The following is a 17178-nucleotide window of genomic DNA, read 5'->3' as shown; positions in this document are numbered from 1 at the left end:
GGGGGTCCCCCAAGGCTCAGTTCTTGGCCCCCTCCTATTCATCTGTTACCTCTTTCCCCTTGGTAATGTCATCCGCAAACTCAATCTAGACTTCCACTGCTACGCTGATGACACCCAGATCTATATAAGCACCACACCAACCCAAAACCCTCACCCACTTTGAAACCTGCATCTCTACAATAAAAACATGGCTGACCCACAACTTTCTCAAACTTAGCAGTGACAAAACAGAGCTCTTCCTCATAGGCACTAAATCCTCCCTTAATAAAACTGGATCCATCACACTCACAATTGACTCCTCAAACATCACTCCCTCCCCTCTGGCATGCAACCTTGGCGTTATTTTTGACCCTACACTGTCCTTCCACCCTCATGTTAGCTCAGTTGTTAAGACCTCCTACTTCCACCTCCGACGCATCGCCAAAATCCGGCACTGCCTCTCTCTTCCTGCCGCTGAATCCCTCATCCACGCCTTCATCTCATCCCGGCTTGACTACTGCAACTCCCTTCTCACTGGAATCACTGCTCACTCACGCCATAGACTTCAACTAGTTCAAAACTCTGCTGCCCGCCTCCTTACCCACACCCGGTCTCGTGAACACATCACTCCTGTTCTCCACTCTCTTCACTGGCTCCCCATTAAGGAGCGTATCATCTTCAAGAAACTCCTCCTCACCTTCAAAGCCCTTCACCACCTGGCTCCCACTTACCTATCCGACCTCCTTGACGCTGCTGACGTCACTTGAAATTCAAATTACAGTAATCCCTTGCTACATCGCGGTCCGTTTATCGCGGTTTCACTTTTTTGGGGGGGGGGGACATTTTTGAAAAAAAAAAGAAACACGTTGCTCCTTATTATAAGTCGCCCCCCCCACCCAAACTATGAAAAAAAACCCCGTGATTTATAGTCTGAAAATTACGGTTGTTTCGGCATTAAGAATAACTATCATGCACGAAAAAGTTATTTGCACGTGATTCTACCCTATTCGTCAAAAATATTCAAAAATGTGTTAACACATTTTGATCATGTGCACTACCTGTATTGTCAGAATGAAGTACATCCATTTGAAAGTACCCCCCCTCTCTCTTCAATGTACAATGTGTGACCTGTAGATTTGTGCACACCCCACAAATGTGACTGAAGTCTAGCCTTATTTTCAGATTGTGGGAATTTCTTGACATGAATTACTTAAAGATCCATTTGGAAAATATATTGCACTTTAAATGTGAATTTACCTTGCACTGTGGCTCCTGAAGTTGTACATTTGTCATCAATGACATGTAAATGACTCATGCAGGCTACTTTGAAGGAGCATGTTTTTGCATATCGTACTTAAAAAAGTTGTATTCCGTATATAAAAAATTGTATGAAAGTAATTTAATCAGAATACAGTCCTCATAACAAAGACAGTGCAAAGACAATATAAATAAATACAATTTCATTGTCTGAAATAGTAGGTTTAGCAATACCGTATTTTCTGGACTATAAGTCGCCCCGGAAAACAAGTCGCACCAGCCATAAAATGCATAATAAAGAAGAAAAAAAACATTAGTCGCACCGGAGTACAAGTAGCATTTTTGAGGGAACTTTATTTGACAAAATCCAACACCAAGAACAGACATGAATAGGCAACAACAGGCTAAACGATACGATGTGCTAACGTTACATAAACACAAACGAGGACCTGAGAACGTGCTTGACGTAACATATTAACAGTTATTCAAATAACTATAACATAAATAACAAGTTCATCAAACCATCCGTGTCACTCCAAATCAGTAATCCATCGAAATCTTCATCCTCTGTGTAAACAACACCGCTGCTGACTCCGGAAGTACATGCGGCACTGTCTGCCGCACGGCAACGGCTTCCCCCTTTCACTCAATGTGTGCAGCAAGGGAACCAATTTTCACAGATTACCTATTTTACTCACTTTGGCACAAGTGTTGGCGAGCTAAATGAAGTGCGTGCATTTGCCATTCTGCTTTATGATTTCGAGTTTCATATCGATAGTCTTAGGAGACATACTCGATTACACTACTTTGGAAGTCGAAAATTGGTTCGTAAGTAGATGCAAAAAATCTGTATCTCAAAAGTAAGCCCATATAGGCGTTGGTAAGTAGAGATGCCGCTGTGGAGAGATATATAAAACAGATAGGGGATCATGCCAGGGTGCTTTTGTTTTCTTTTTATATCTATATATGTAGTTTTAATATCTCAGCGGTCTGGTACTAAGTGATCCGAAGACTGGTTGCAGATCACAATAGCAGTTGGGCCTGAGCCCCAGTAAAGCTTTATATACCTAGCAACGCCTCTGCCTTGGCTGATACACTGTTGGAAAAAAAACCCTTACTGTTTTTCCACAACCCAGAGTTGGAAAATGTGCCTTTATCTATTGGGTTCCTTTAGTTCTAGATAAGAACATTCATCCTATGTAACTATACTAATCATGTTTTTCTGTTCTGGTTTATGTAATTGTATTTCTGTACTGTTCTCTCTCGCTATCCCCTCACAAAAGCTGACCTGTAAGACTCCATTTTCAATAAAATATACTACAAACAAGAACAAAAAAAGGTTAAACTTTTGTGAAACATACAGAGGTACATAAGACTTTCCATAATAAAATTACAAATATAACGTATTTACATATTGTAAGACTTCAATGCAAATAAACACCAATGATGAGGCACGTGTGGCTATACTATTTATTTTATTTTTAGAAGTACACAGTGGCGCATATTGTATTACAATTTGAACTCGAGTAAAATTTGCATTGCACCCACTGTATGTGTAACATGAAGGCTATTATTCATCCCAACAGAAGATGGCGTCTGACTGACGTGTTTATGCTTAATCGGGCCTTAATGTCTTGTAGCGCATTGTTTTTAGACACGACTCTGGAAATATGAGTAGGCTTGCCGAGCATTTAATCCCTGTATGATATACTGAAAATGGGTGTTGCTGTGTGACCGTGTCAGACTGAACAGGCGTGGCAGTGGGCTGGTCCACGACGCAGTCGGCAATGAAAAGCTTCATGGGGCCGCTCACTTGCCATCTTACACTCTGACAAAGAAACGTCGCAAACATATTTTGCAGCTGACCACGTCTGCCTGCTTTGACGGCGAGAATTGGTGTTTTGCAGCCAAACATTGGACGCGGCACTGAGGTCAGTCGACTACCATCTCATTTTTTTAATGCCTTCATCCTCTTCTGACTGTGCGGTATTGGGCGTTGTACTGCATGCACCCTTGTGCGTGCACGAGGCGTCGTGTGAGCGTTTCGCTCTTGGTTGAAGTATAGCCAAAATGGAAAACGCGCTCGAAAAGAATTACATCCTTCCTTTGTGCATTGTGCTTCTTCTGTTGTTCACCCCTAATAGCCCGAAGTAGTTCAACTATATCCTTGCAATCGCGTTTCGTCTTTTCTATTTGCATGCACCGTGCTTTCCTTGTGAATTTGTCACGCACTTCATTTTCCTGACAACACAAGGCGAACAGCCCACATGAGCAATCGCTGCGTCGTCGTTGTCGGCCTCCACATACGTACATATTGCAGGAGTCCATTAGTGTATCATTGGCTCGGCTGGTGCTGATGCTGCGTTGCGTGTGAGTGTTGCTAGGCAGCCATGCAACGTGCGGCCCACAAGGGAATGTTAGAGTATGAGGGTGTTTTGGTGATATTGCTCGCTCCCAGTGAGAAGTTGTTGATACATATGAGCTTGTTCATATGACAATTGAAACAACTGCTGCAAGATTGCATGTGCACTGTATACAGTACGTCCAACATTATGCTAAACTGTCCTAAGGTGTCAAATGGTGAGTGCAAATGGTTTGTGTGCCCTGCAGTTTTATGCAGGGAGTCCAGGGTGTACCCCGCCTCTCATCCAGTGGCCTGGGATAGGTTCATGCACACCAGCGGCAGCATAGAAGGTGCATGGATGGAGTCTGTCTGGTGGCGTTGCTTGTTAAGTTTCCGATATGAGTGTACTTTGACAATATAGCAAAATTCTGTAGCACCATCCCGCTTGTGAAATTTTGCACTCTACCCTCCACAGTACGGTATTGCACCCGAGGCAACCTCTTTATCTGCCCCAGTTCACCCTATGGCACCAAAGAAGGCAAGGCAGCTTTATTTATGTAGCACATTTGATTTGTGTCACGCAAGCCAAGACACAGCACCTACACGCGCTAACAACGCTAACAACATCCACGAGCAAAGCAATATAAGCAAAAGTAGCTTAGCAAAATTGCTAGTAGTATGTGAAGGCCTTTTTGCACGTGTGCTCGGCATAAAAACTGGTACATCTTAGTTTTTGTACAATTTTTCTCTTGTTTACTGTATTTGGGATTTAGGACAGTGCTGAGCCTTTCTAGCCATTCTGTGCCCCACTGATGTAAAGTTTTCTTATTTTATTCATTAAGGTGAAAACAGTGTGCACTGAACACTCTGAGTCATTGTAGTCATTATTCAAGTTTAATGACAGACTGTGTGTCTCAACAGTGCTGAATCTGAAGGAACCGTTTTCACTGGCCTGTGTTCACTCCCACAATGATGCAAACGCCTCTTTCGATCTGTACCTGTCTATGAAAATACCAAAAGAAAGAAAAATCCACTTGTGCGCAGTTACTGCACAGTTTGCGCTAGACTGCACTTGATAAGAATATAGGGATCATTGTGTCTAGTACTGTAACGTGTACTTTTCTCCATCAATTCTACGCCCCTTCTACTCATTAGGTTAAACTGGATGTATGTACGTATGGCTGCTGATGGGGCTTCACCCTGGACTGAGCACCAGTCCATAAATTGTGCTTTCCTTCTATGCAATCTGATCAAGAGGGCTATAGGACTACCTAGCCAATCATCAATTCAAGTTAAATTAAGTTTTTCCAGAAATTGTTAGGTCAGAAAATGTACTTTCTTTGTTTCCCTGCTTTGATGATCATTGAGTTATTATTTCAAGTACATTGATAGATTCACAATACAGCATTCAGATTCATTCTGGTTGTAGTCTAATGAAAGTGGAGCCAAGGAAAATCAATAGAAAACTACTTAAGGTCATTATTCCAATGGATGTTGGTGCTCCCAAAACCACTGCGCGTTTACGGTACAGTCGAGACATGCATGTGCATGTCAAATTGAGCACCATAATGGATTTCCGGGAAACTTGTTGGTTGGACTGTCTTTGTGTTGTTAGTAAATCCAGGACTGTCTTTGTGTTGTTAGTAAATCCATGTCAGGCTCTCCTCAGCCAATTATGTGTAAGTTGCAAAGACAGTTTTGTATGGCTACACAGTAAGCAACTGACATACTATGCAAATACTGTTATTAAGCTTGGGTGTGGGGTGTTCTGGGACCTTATCTGCTCCTTGCAGCACTGTGTGTGAATATGTGTGAATACACAGTTGGGAAGAGGCACCAGATGTTTTTTTTTAAAGATCGTCAAGGTAATTTGTCTCTTTTTACCAGTACCCGATCTTACTTGTAATTTAACTTATGGTTCTGATGGTGATGTCTGCATGTGAGCTCATAGCACTTGTGCACCATGTTTCCTTCTGCCCCACAGTGCCTCTTTGGTTGGGTAGGTTTCTTTTGAATGTTTGTTTGAAATAAATTACCTTGCTTGTTAATCGATTTAGGTTATTGCTCAGACATGAGAGCAACAACAAAAATCACATAATCGTAAGTGGCCTATATCGTAACTGGGGTCAAATGTAAACATTTTGTTTTTGTGTCTGCTGAGTTTGTGCTTATCTGTGTGGGGAGTTCATGTCTCTTGGGGTAATTTGGCTTCCTCCCACAGTTCAAAATCATGTACGACACTATATTAGATCAACTGAGCACTATAAATTGAAGATAGTAAACATTCACCCTAATTAGTCTTTTGTGTACCGTGTGAACGCCATAATGTTTTTGATTATACTATGTTCAACAGTTGACTTCAACCAAACCGTGGTTGTAACGCACCAACTCTGAAAGATGAGCAAGTCTCCGACCCCAATGGAAACCCCAGTGCAACGGAGCCCCAGCAATGGGGTCCCTGAAAGCCTCCAGTCTCCTCAGCATTCAACTCCTGGCTCTGAACCACAATTTAAGAAACACATCTCCAGCCTTCTTCAGAGTCCGGTGAGATCGCGCTGCTCTACATGCATCCAGCATAATAAAATATAAACATGAACACTTCTTTGGCTTGTCCACAGAGGGATAAAATGATGAAGCCCTAACTCTGTCAGAAAATCAATTTGATCTCAAGTATCACGTTTATGCTGATGCAGCACAAATGCTATATTCTCTGTGAGCACTCTTTGTGGTGCTTGTGCATGCTAAATGACTGAAATGTATCATAAATTAAATGTGCAGATCAAGATCGTTATTAATGTTTTTAACTGATGTGTCATCTGTAATACTCAATGTGAAATTCCATGATTGAGTAAAACTATAGAACATTGTAATCTGTCGTGGTATGCTGAGAACATGCCTTTGTGTGTGCGTGTGTGTGTGCGCGCAGTCATTCAAGGAGGAGCTGGATACGCTTATCCAGGAACAGATGAAGAAGGGTGGTAGCTCTTCAAACCTTTGGGCACTCAGGCAATTGGCTGACTACATGGCCTTGCACGGCTCACCTGCAACCCTACCAGTCTCCCCATCTAGTATGTAAAAATTATGATGGTGCAAATTCTGGAATTTTTCTAACTATTGCTGTCCTAAATCAATTGTTTCATGTCCTATTAGCTGCCAACAACTGCCAGAGACTGGTATTCAATAGGCGTGAATTGATTTCGTACCAGTTAAGGGCACACAATCAATATTCCCTCTTAAAGACCTGTTCGATTTATTCAAGGAAGCACTATAGTTTGTACAAGTAAAATAGAACATCTCTAAAACTCTGGAAGTCTGGATAAAAATGCAGATCGGGGTTTCTGTTTTTACCAGTTGTGTTTCAATATAGTTATTATTCCGTCTGATCAATCTGTTCCTAATTTTGTCATTCTTCTTAAATAAGATAGCAGCATATTAAATTTGCATACAAACAGAAGAACAAGCAAAAATACAACACTCTCTAATTTTTTTTGGTTCAAGGATTTTTATTTATTCATGTTCTGGCATGACAATGGTATCATCCAGTCTAGCCCCCGAATTAAAAATGGTGTGGCCCCGTTATCTCATCCTTGGTGTACATCACGATGTCGTTTGCGTTTTTGCGTTTCATTTTAGTTCTGATAGCCTTATGGTAGGTACACAAGGAAGCTTCTGTTAACAATCCATTTACATGTTTTTTTTTTTGTGTGTGCTCATTGTGCTTAAATTGCTTCAGGTAAGACCCAGCATGTTTATCAATATGCCCGTCCCCATATTACAAAAAATTAACGTGCTCTGCAGAGGACACATTTCTGAAGGCCTAAAGTCACAATATTTCTATGTGTATCTTTTTTTTCTGACAGTTTCTCATTGTCTGAATTTCTTTTTCCACTGCACAGACATGATGATGGTAACACCCATTAATGACCTCCAAGGCTGGGATCCTGGCAGCATGGTCAAAGGGGAGCGGCTAATGCGCTGCAAGCTTGCCAGCGTGTATCGTCTTTTTGATCTCTATGGATGGGCTCAGATCAGTCACACCTGTCTCACTGTTTGTTTATTTTTATTTACATACTACGCCGAAACACTGCCAATTGCACCAATTTCCAGTTCCAGTGGTGTTGGCATACATGATGTCTTTTTTTTTTTTTTTTTCTTTTGACAGCTGCGTGTTAGCAAAGAACAGGAACACTTCTTGGTGCTACCAGATGGCCTCGCCTGCAGCGAGGTTACTGGATCAAGCCTGGTTAGTAGTATAGCCTATTCCAAAAACCAGACGTCCTCCAGAGAGTAAAGTTCAAACATAATAGTTGTATAGTTAATTGCCCTTGTGTTGTTGGGTAAACCAAAATGTTATGGTATTTAAATGTTCCTCATGTTTGAATAGTACAGCAGACCTGGATAAATGCATGTATTGACTCTTAGTTGATTTTATGTCATAATATCTCGATTAGTCTGTATAAACACGTTCTATCGGTGATGTGATTTTCAGGTAAAGGTGAATATCTTGGGTGAAATGGTGGAGAAGGGCAGTACAAACCTTGTTGTGGACTCAGAGAAGTTTAGCCTGCACTCAGCCATCTATTCGGCCCGACCAGATGCCCGCTGCCTACTTCACCTCCACACACCGGCCACAGCAGCAGTAAGTCATTCTGGGATGTCATCGGCGGATTATTTAGCCTGGGAAGCCAGACCAATGTCTGTTGTGTCATGTTTGTTATTTTTGTGTTTTGTTTCTTATTTGTTTAATGTTATCCTCATTGAAAAAATGGCGATTTTATTTAAAAATAAGGACATTTCTTAGTGACCCCAAACATTTGAACGGTAGTGTACTGCTTGGCTGCTGATTAGTGCGAAGCTCTACTAATTTGATAGATAACTCAGTGATGATCTACTTATGTGGTCCTACTTGGTACCTGTGGCAGCAGACACTAGCTTGTGCTGAGAGATGTGACTACAAAAATTCCACGAAAGACTTATTAGAACAGCTGACATTTATTCTGGATGAATCAGAGGTACTGGTGGTGATGGGTGACTGACTTCCATTCAAAATGAGTTTGAATCCCTAATTATATTAAGGTTGTGCACCTCTGCAACCATGTTACCTGAGCTATTTAAAAAAAAAAAAAAATTGACTTGAACTGGTTAGAGGTTAACTAATAAAGTGGAACTTTTGATTTTGTATTTTCAAGTTATTTATCTTGGTCTCATTTTCATGTATTTCAAAACTCTACCCTTTGAACAATAGTAGACCTTTTATTTCCACTGTAGCCTCCTTTCACTTCCTTTGCTAATAGGTGTATTAACTGTTTTGATTGTGTTAACAGACAAAAATACATAAGATACTGGAAATACTTAATAGTGTTTTCTTAATTGTATGAATATTTTGGTGATGGTGATGTATGTTGTTGTTGTTGTTTTTTTTTTGCTTGAGCATCTGTGCAAATGTTAATGCACGCGTGTGTCTGTGTATAGTCTAACAATATACTGTACCGTATTTTCCAGACTATAAACTGCTACTTTGTGCACAAGCTTTGAACCCTGTGGCTCATTGTCCAGTGCGGCTTATCTATGGATTTTTCATGGTTTTTATGTTTTTATATTTGGGTGGGGTTTATAGTCCAGAAATCATGGTACTTATTTTGTTCTGATCTTTCCCCAACAATGTCTGTCTTTAGGTCTCAGCTATGAAATGTGGCCTGCTGCCATTGTCCCATGAAGCCTTGCTGGTTGGGGATGTGGCCTATTATGAGTACAATGGAGTAATGGAGGTGGAGGAAGACCGTGTGGAACTTCAGAAGAGCCTTGGACCCACTTGTAAGGTTAGGCGACTACAAAAGACTAATCACCACTCATCATAATCAGGTCTTGTGCTTTTCCTCATGGGTCGAAAGAATGAATACGTAATTAGTAAATGAAGCACAGCTCCAAGAGGAGCGCTTCTAAGAATGTCATCTGATTGCATATGAATGAACATCTAATTTGTCAGTGTTTTGATTTTATTCTATTGTGGGTTTCAATTATATAAAGGTACTGGTGCTTAGAAATCATGGCATAGTGGCCCTGGGGGAGTCTGTGGAGGAGGCCTTCTATGCAATCTACCACATTCAAGCTGCCTGTCAAATCCAGGTACACACATGCACATATACTTATTCACGTAGCAGCGTTTTCAAATGATTTAATTTGGTTGTTCACTTTACTAGGTTTCAGCTTTGTGTAGTGCCGGCGGTGAACAGAACTTGATCTTACTTGACCGGACCACCCATAAACCCAATCACGCTGGCACAGTTGGGTGGGCGGGCTCTACCTTTGGCCCAATGCAAAAGAGCCGCATTGGAGAACATGAGTTTGAAGCCCTCATGAGAACTCTAGATAATTTGGTAAGTCAGTTAAGAAAAATAACATCAGTGCCTCCCCAGTCATGAACCTCACTGCACGTCACTGTTGTATATATGACCATCGATACACACATTGTCACAAAGACTTGGAAGAACTGCCTTCCTGTGTGGGTGTGGTCAAGACTATATAAGAGCAGGAACCATTTTGGGCAGATTAGACCTTCCGCATCTGGCAGAAAAAAGCTCCACGGCCATGCGTCGATGTTTAAATAATTGAACTGAGTTTCTCCATGTTATTATGGACTCTTTCAATAAAGGAGCTGGAGCCCCCCTCTCGTTAGTTAAAGTGAACGAGCGATAAATAGATACATGTTCTTTATAGTAGGGTGTTTTCCCTTATTTCTACATTGTGTTGTATTCACTTTTAACCACACAATGGTTAATAAAGGTAACTAAAACCTTTGGAAATGGAACTGATTAATTGCCTTTCCATTTATTTCAATGGGAAACATTACCTTGATTTATGAATGTTTCAGATTACGGATGGGATCATGGAAACCAATGAATTGATAACTTGAGGTTCCTTTACCACTTGGTATCTTCCAGGGTTACCGTACAGGTTATGCCTACCGATTCCCTTTGCTGCTGGAAAGATCACGGTCCCAAACACGAAAGGATATAGAGGTTCCTGCAACCGCCACAGCCTTTCATCAGTTCAACGATGATGGAGTTCCTTTGGGCCTCAAGCAGCACCCTTTTACCCATCGCCAGCAGCAGGAGAGAACTCGATGGCTCAACACTCCCAATACCTACCAAAAAGTCAGCCAGGAGCAAGCCAGTCCTGGACACCAGCGCAGTACTGTAAGGATGTATTGTTGGAAATTCTAAGGGAAACATTTTTTTTTAATCCTTGTTAGCATCCCATGTTCTTAGTCAATTATATCTGTCTGAATCTGTCACTGATATCAACTGGACGTACTTGACGATAACCACCCGAGCAGTGTGAGGAGTCAAGTCGTGGTTCTCAGTCAGTCTGCTAGTTTGCTCTTCTTATACCAATTTGTTGGCAAACAAGGGAAGGGCATTTTTTTTTCCATATGTGCATATCTCACCATAGTTTCAGCAAATTTCCCAAAGCAGTGGAGATTTATGCGTAATTACACAAGAAGTCATGCCTGTGTCTGATTGGTTATTTTTCCTCAGGTGCTGTGGTTTCTTGTAAATCACAGTAGATGCACAACATAAAACAAGAAAGGGCTTTTTCATTGACGTTTTGTAAAATTGCAAATAGTTTTCTTGGAAAAGGGTTGGGACCTGTAAAATTTTACACTGTTCATGATTTTTAAAAAATCTGGAAAGTGGGTGACGTTGCAGCGATTGTGATTATGGAAGTTTAAAATTCCATACAACTCACTCTAGGTAGTTTCCTTTTTAATTATTGATTTTTGATCAGTCAAAGATGTATGCTACCTCTTTTTGTCAACTGAGGGACACTCCAGTATCCACACAACCGGACAGGGCTAAGTGATGGCTGAATTGATGGAAAAAGAAAAGTGGATGGCTCTTTCATGCCATTGAGAGGATCTAGTTCTCCCACTTTGTTTACCTCCTCCATCCCACCTCACCCAAGCCCTGCAATGCAGAGAAGGCTGCCTCGAGTTTCGAGTATGCTGCAGTACAGCCTGCCCTCTAGTGGCAGAACAAATTATCATGTTCAAGAGGAACATTTAATACAATTTGGAAACTAACTGTTGTCTCTCTCCCTCAGTGGATGAAAACAGAAGAAGTGACTCAAGCTGGTAGTACAGCAATCAAGATAGAAACCCCAAACCAGTTTGTGCCTCTTTTTACTAACCCTCGGGAAGTGATTGAGACACGAAACAAGGTACCTTGTCACTGTGAACACTGTTGTTCAATTACAGTATACAGTACTTGTTTTGCTCATTTTTGTCATCTCAGATTCGACAGCAGAATCGTCAAGACATGAAAACAGCAGGACCACAGTCTCAGGTCCTCGCCAGTGTGGTAACAGATGATAGTCCCCCGGTAAAATGAAGTATCTTCATACATACAGTTGTGTTCTTAATAATAACAGCCATTCATCCATCCAACACAAACAAATAACCAGTCACAATCACACCTATGGCATATTTTGGTCAGTACGTTAACCTACCATGCATGTTTTTGGAATGTGCGAGGAAACCTGAGTACATACAGAAAACCCACACAGGCAGGGGGAAAACATGCAAACTCCACACGGGAAGGCCGGGGCCTGGAATCGAACCCATGACTTTGACACTGTGAGGCAGAATTTTTCAACCAGTGTTCAACCAATGTTCACTGTGCCGCCCTAATATAAATATAGTAGCAGTGTGTTTAAAACTGTGTGTAAAGCTCAAAATCATAATGGTTTTTACACAATTACATACCAAAATGTTAAGAAAAAAAAAAGACATTTGAGCAAATGAAATGTCTGTTATTGCAGAATGACAAATTGAATCTACACGTCTATTCTTTCTTTTTAAACTGGAACCTTTTGTTTAATCATCAAATTACTCAGACTCACAAGCATGCAGATCATGCATGTCGAATTCTTTCTAAGGGTCCCCTACTGGTACAGTATTTGTCATGTAATCTAATTGTCGTCAATATCAGTGATTGATCTGGTTAGTCATTTTAAACTGCTATTATTTTGAACACACCTGTATCAACTTGCAAATCCTTGCTAGTAGCTCAGATTATTTTTTTTTTTTGTCATTTCATTCAGTCACCAGTCACCCCACCCCAAGTACCACCAGAGCCTGAAAGTCCCAACCCCTTTAATCAGCTCACAGACCAGGAGCTAGAGGACTACCGCATGGAAGTACAAAAGAAACAAGATATCGGGACCAACGGTAGGTTGTCTTGACCAAACTATGTATGCTTCGTCCCATTTCAGGACAGACACTTGTTTTCAGATAAACTAGAACTAAAGTTGTCATTCAGGGCTGAAATTACCTTGCTCATAATGCAAAATGATGCCAAAAAAGCAAAGTATATTTTTTGCATTTTAGTTGTGGAACTTTATTGGCTATCTCAGCTGATTTGGTCAGTCGGAGGACACATATGTACTTAGTATTGATACTTAGTATAAATGAGCATTCACACGACCTAGCCGCTCTGTGAGATATGGGTTTTATTGGAACCTTTTTTTTGGACAGACATGCAGCGAGTACATGCACTGTTCTGCGCTTTTTAAAGTTGAAAATTCATCTTTCTTTACTCTAAGCACTGTGAGGTGTTTTGTCAAACCCATGTTTTGTGTCTTCGTTTTGTGCCATATCTTCTACACCAGTGTTTCCCAACCTTTTTTCATCCACAGCACACATTTCTATTGGGGAAAACTCTCGAGGCACACCACCAACAAAAATCTACTACTATTTACTCCAGGTTCTATATTAAAATTAGTCATGTTACGACGAAAGATGTTGTGAAAGTGCAATATCAACAAAGTCATATTCCTATAAAGTATATAGAGAGAATTGAATGAAAATAAATATATATATTAATTGTATTTCAGTTCTTTTAGACAGTGTAGGGAATAAACTATTGAAAGTGATTGTGATTAAAATCTAAAAGAATCAACATGACTGTGTTTACGGTTTTAAACTAGCTCTATAAATATTTCGACAATAAAAACAAAGTCACGTTTAAAGACGCCCTGCTGTTCTCGTAGCAGCTGAGTGGTGATCACAGTGAAGGTGTCACGACTTGACTTTGTAGTTTATGTTGCTGAAAAATACACAATCCAGGTTCTTCGGTTGAACTACATGCTGGGATTTCCTTTAGTCCGCAAATGCACCACGGCCGTCAGAGCGTCACTGTTCTCAAAAGCACACAGCAGCACACACATAAACTGAAAATGTACAGATGCAGCATAATCAGACTGACACAACATGTAATCTCAAGATTCTCCAATTCCCACGCACGCATGATTAGCAAGTGGCGGACTATGCCTTGCACTAACTGACCAGTGGTTTGGCGATCCTGTTTACAATGCGCTCCGTAATTAATGGAGGACAATTTTGCACAGCACAGCTACTAAACATGAAAGTTAAAGCGCAAAGTGGTGAGGGATCACTGAATTATCTGTAGAGCAGTTTGACTGGCAAGCAATCTGCAACAGATGAAGTGCTGGTGGGTGTTTGGAGATGATTTGGTCTTTGACCACCCTTTTGAACCACTTCCCAGTACGGCGGGGCAAAGGTCAAGGCAGGTCAAGCGCTGCCATTTTTGTCCTTAAACTTTGGTGTGATATCTTGGTGATAATCTATCGTACACAACAATCACTATGGATGTCTGCCACACCCTTAATTATTTTCTTTCCCTCTCGGTTGCAGTTTCCCCATAGCTGAGCAATTACCACAGTCTGTTAGTGTGTAACTTTGTGCTTTGTGTAAGTAGGGCCGGAGGTGACAAATGACACTTCCCCTACTTCCTCCCCCACAAAGGGCTCTCTGCCCAATCACCCCACTCTTCCAGGTGAGGTTTTGGAGGTGCACTCACTGCCTGCCCTGCATGTCATGCACAGTGGCTATGTGACCCAGCTGCCTGCTGCAGTCTTCCATGAACAATTCTGATCGACTCTGCTCCGCTGCTTTTACCCGCCCATGCTTCAGATGGTCCCTGATGGCCATGTTACTCCTCATAGTGGTCACCAACCACCTCTGTGGTGTTTGATCCTAATTGGATAAAGTACAGCATAAAATAATATTATAAGCATGTGCGGTATACGTTTAATTGGCTGTAAAGATAAAGTAAATATATGCAATGAACAAATAGATTCCCACTATTCTAAATGTAACTCTGTCCTGTACACTGGTATTATACAATTCGTAAATGATTCATTCTGGTGACCTTGTGAAGTGATGGTGGCCACAGGCACAACCTTTTCTACATTTTTTTTGTAATACTTAATACAAATGAAGTATTATATACTGGGGGCAGCTACTGCCTGCACCCAAAATGGTGACTACCCCCAGCAGAGCATACTGTAAAAGTTGGACTAGATTCCAACCAAGTAAATTTTGATGGAACTACAATGTTTTTGGACCTCACGTTGACAATACTTTCCTGTTAACAGTTTTCATTTCAAGAACTGTTTTCCGTAACAGATCGTTGCAGTGACAATATGTTTGTGGTTGTCTCAGGGGTGGAGCTACATGGTGGCCAGAGGTGGCTAGGGACACCCGTGGTCATTCTCCGCCCCTCATTGAGATGTTGTGTCACCCTGGCCACCCCACCGAAAAATGTCTAGCGACATCTCAGGGTCGTCTCATAGTATTCTGCACAGTCAAAGGGGGGGTGTGTGTCACGTTTTAGCTGTCGTCTATTTTCTTTTGGAGGACATTTTGGCACTAACTGTAAACAAGCCTGCACAGTCACTGATGGTTTACAGCTTTACATGTGTCTCAAGTCAAAATGTTTTGCTACCTAAGTCATCAGTGTTGATAGCGATCCATCTGTCCCTGTACCCACTGTGTCTCCTGTACCTGTGTCCCTGTGTGTCTGTCTGTCCTTTTCTGTGTTTATCGGCAAATGATTCATAGGGCACACCTCTGGTGCTTTGGTCTTGTCTCACTAGTAAGTATAGAAACTGCACACATCTCATGAAGTGCGCATGCCCATCTGCATTGAAAAGATGTACTTGTATGCCATTTGGCTTTGCCGCTCCAACAGCACTCAAGATTTTGTGTCTGACTCCAAAAATGTTGCCCTTGTGCTTTCATTTTATGACAATCCTCGGTGCAGGAGACACAAAGACGGACTGCCCGGTCATACAGAACGGAGGTGAAGAGGAGAAGCAAGCTGAAGAACTAGAAAAAGGGATGAAGGCGCTTTCTACCAACGAATCCTCAACCCCTGCTGCTCTGCCTACCAAACCACAGGATGGCACACCAGAAGGTTCGCCATCCAAGTCCCCGTCCAAGAAGAAGAAGAAGTTTAAGCCACCATCATTCCTGAAAAAGAGCAAGAAGCAGAAGGAAAAAGTTGAAACTTGAGTTGCATACCGTCAAACCTTGATGAAATATTGCTGTGAAATATTTCTTTGTACACAGTGCAGTAACTCGGGTGGCGTTCACTGCAGGTCTTTCCAAACACAGTCAGTAACAAACCCATTTTCAAAAATGAATTGACTGAATTATTGACTGTGGTCACTTTTTTGCTCTTACAAAAAAATATTATAATAATCTGGGTCAGCTCCAAGGCGCTACCACTGCTACCCATCACACATGCTCTGTATTTCTGTATTTCTCATGTTTATTAAGTCACCTACATTTGAAACCAACTTTACTGTAGAAGATGTGATTCTCATTTTGCATATTGCATATGTATATCATTTATATCATATATGACTACTCAGAATTGGTCCCTCAGTATCGTTAGAAAAGCACTTGATTGATCATAGCGTCTTGTAATTGTTTAGTTCTAAACATCACATTGATATTGCTGATGTACTAAATGTGAGCACATGTGCATTACATGTAGAAATGTATACGGATAGCTACTGATTATGCTCTGAAAACTGTTTATTGCAAATCTACCAGTCTATAAACATTATAATAGCAGGAATACAACAAAGATGAGCGCTGGGGGAAAAATGACAGTCTTGCAAGAAAATAAAGGTGGCTATAAAATATGCTTGTAATCGCAGCTTAAAGACTCGTAAATACACTGAAGGCACTAAAACATTCCACTTTCCCCATATTCCTGTGTATGTGTATGCAAAATACCTCCAAAGAGTCAAATATGCTTTCTGTTTTAAGTCACTTGGTGCAAAACAAACACTGATGCGATGTTTGCTCATAATTTTAATCCTTTTATATTAGAATGTGTATGTGAATGTTGCAAGTCTACCATATATCTGTCATTAAAGTTTTATTTCAAATCAACTGAAATAAGTTATGAACATTGCCTGTCTGTCTTATGACTCTTTTCTTAACGAAATTAATGACTCATTTTTACAAGCAAAAGATGCTTTTATTTTAACATCTGCATGTTGTCATTGTTATAAATAATTTGTGTAACTTAAATATTACTAGTAATATTTCTGTTGAAGCACTAGATGATGGCAACATGTTCAGTAGCTGAATTTTAGAAATGTTATCAGTAGTAGTACAGTTGTCAACTTATACACAGTTATGCCACACTAGAAGCATGTAGTTATCCTGGTTGCATGCCAAAGTTGTAATAGTAGTGAAGAGAAGCAGCGTTATCGCAAAT

The 17178-nt window shown here is 40.9% G+C and overlaps 1 protein-coding gene across 4 annotated transcripts; it reads left to right on the top strand.

The window, feature by feature from the left end:
- The first annotated feature begins 2877 nt into the window (after positions 1 to 2877).
- On the top strand, positions 2878 to 16869 carry add2 (adducin 2 (beta)). 4 transcript variants are annotated; one of them, XM_049762907.2, is made up of 16 exons: positions 2878 to 3167; positions 5934 to 6124; positions 6507 to 6648; positions 7477 to 7628; positions 7743 to 7823; positions 8070 to 8219; positions 9256 to 9399; positions 9608 to 9706; positions 9781 to 9957; positions 10522 to 10776; positions 11684 to 11800; positions 11875 to 11961; positions 12683 to 12809; positions 14359 to 14436; positions 15504 to 15537; positions 15706 to 15854. In XM_049762907.2, coding segments are annotated over exons 2-16 (1791 nt in total). In that variant the 5' UTR covers positions 2878 to 3167; positions 5934 to 5977; the 3' UTR covers positions 15707 to 15854. The 4 variants fall into 4 exon arrangements, with proteins under 4 accessions (XP_049618864.1, XP_049618861.1, XP_049618863.1 ...); XM_049762904.2 differs by lacking the exon at positions 15504 to 15537 and having other exon boundaries at positions 2882 to 3167; positions 15706 to 16869; XM_049762905.2 differs by lacking the exons at positions 2878 to 3167; positions 15504 to 15537 and adding an exon at positions 5249 to 5445 and having other exon boundaries at positions 15706 to 16869.
- The last annotated feature ends 309 nt before the right edge of the window (positions 16870 to 17178 follow it).

The sequence above is a fragment of the Syngnathus scovelli genome, chromosome 3, assembly GCF_024217435.2.
Source record: "Syngnathus scovelli strain Florida chromosome 3, RoL_Ssco_1.2, whole genome shotgun sequence".
NCBI classification, from domain to species: Eukaryota; Metazoa; Chordata; class Actinopteri; order Syngnathiformes; family Syngnathidae; genus Syngnathus; species Syngnathus scovelli.
Note: the sequence above shows the minus strand (reverse complement) of the source record. Positions and strands in the feature narration are given on the sequence as shown.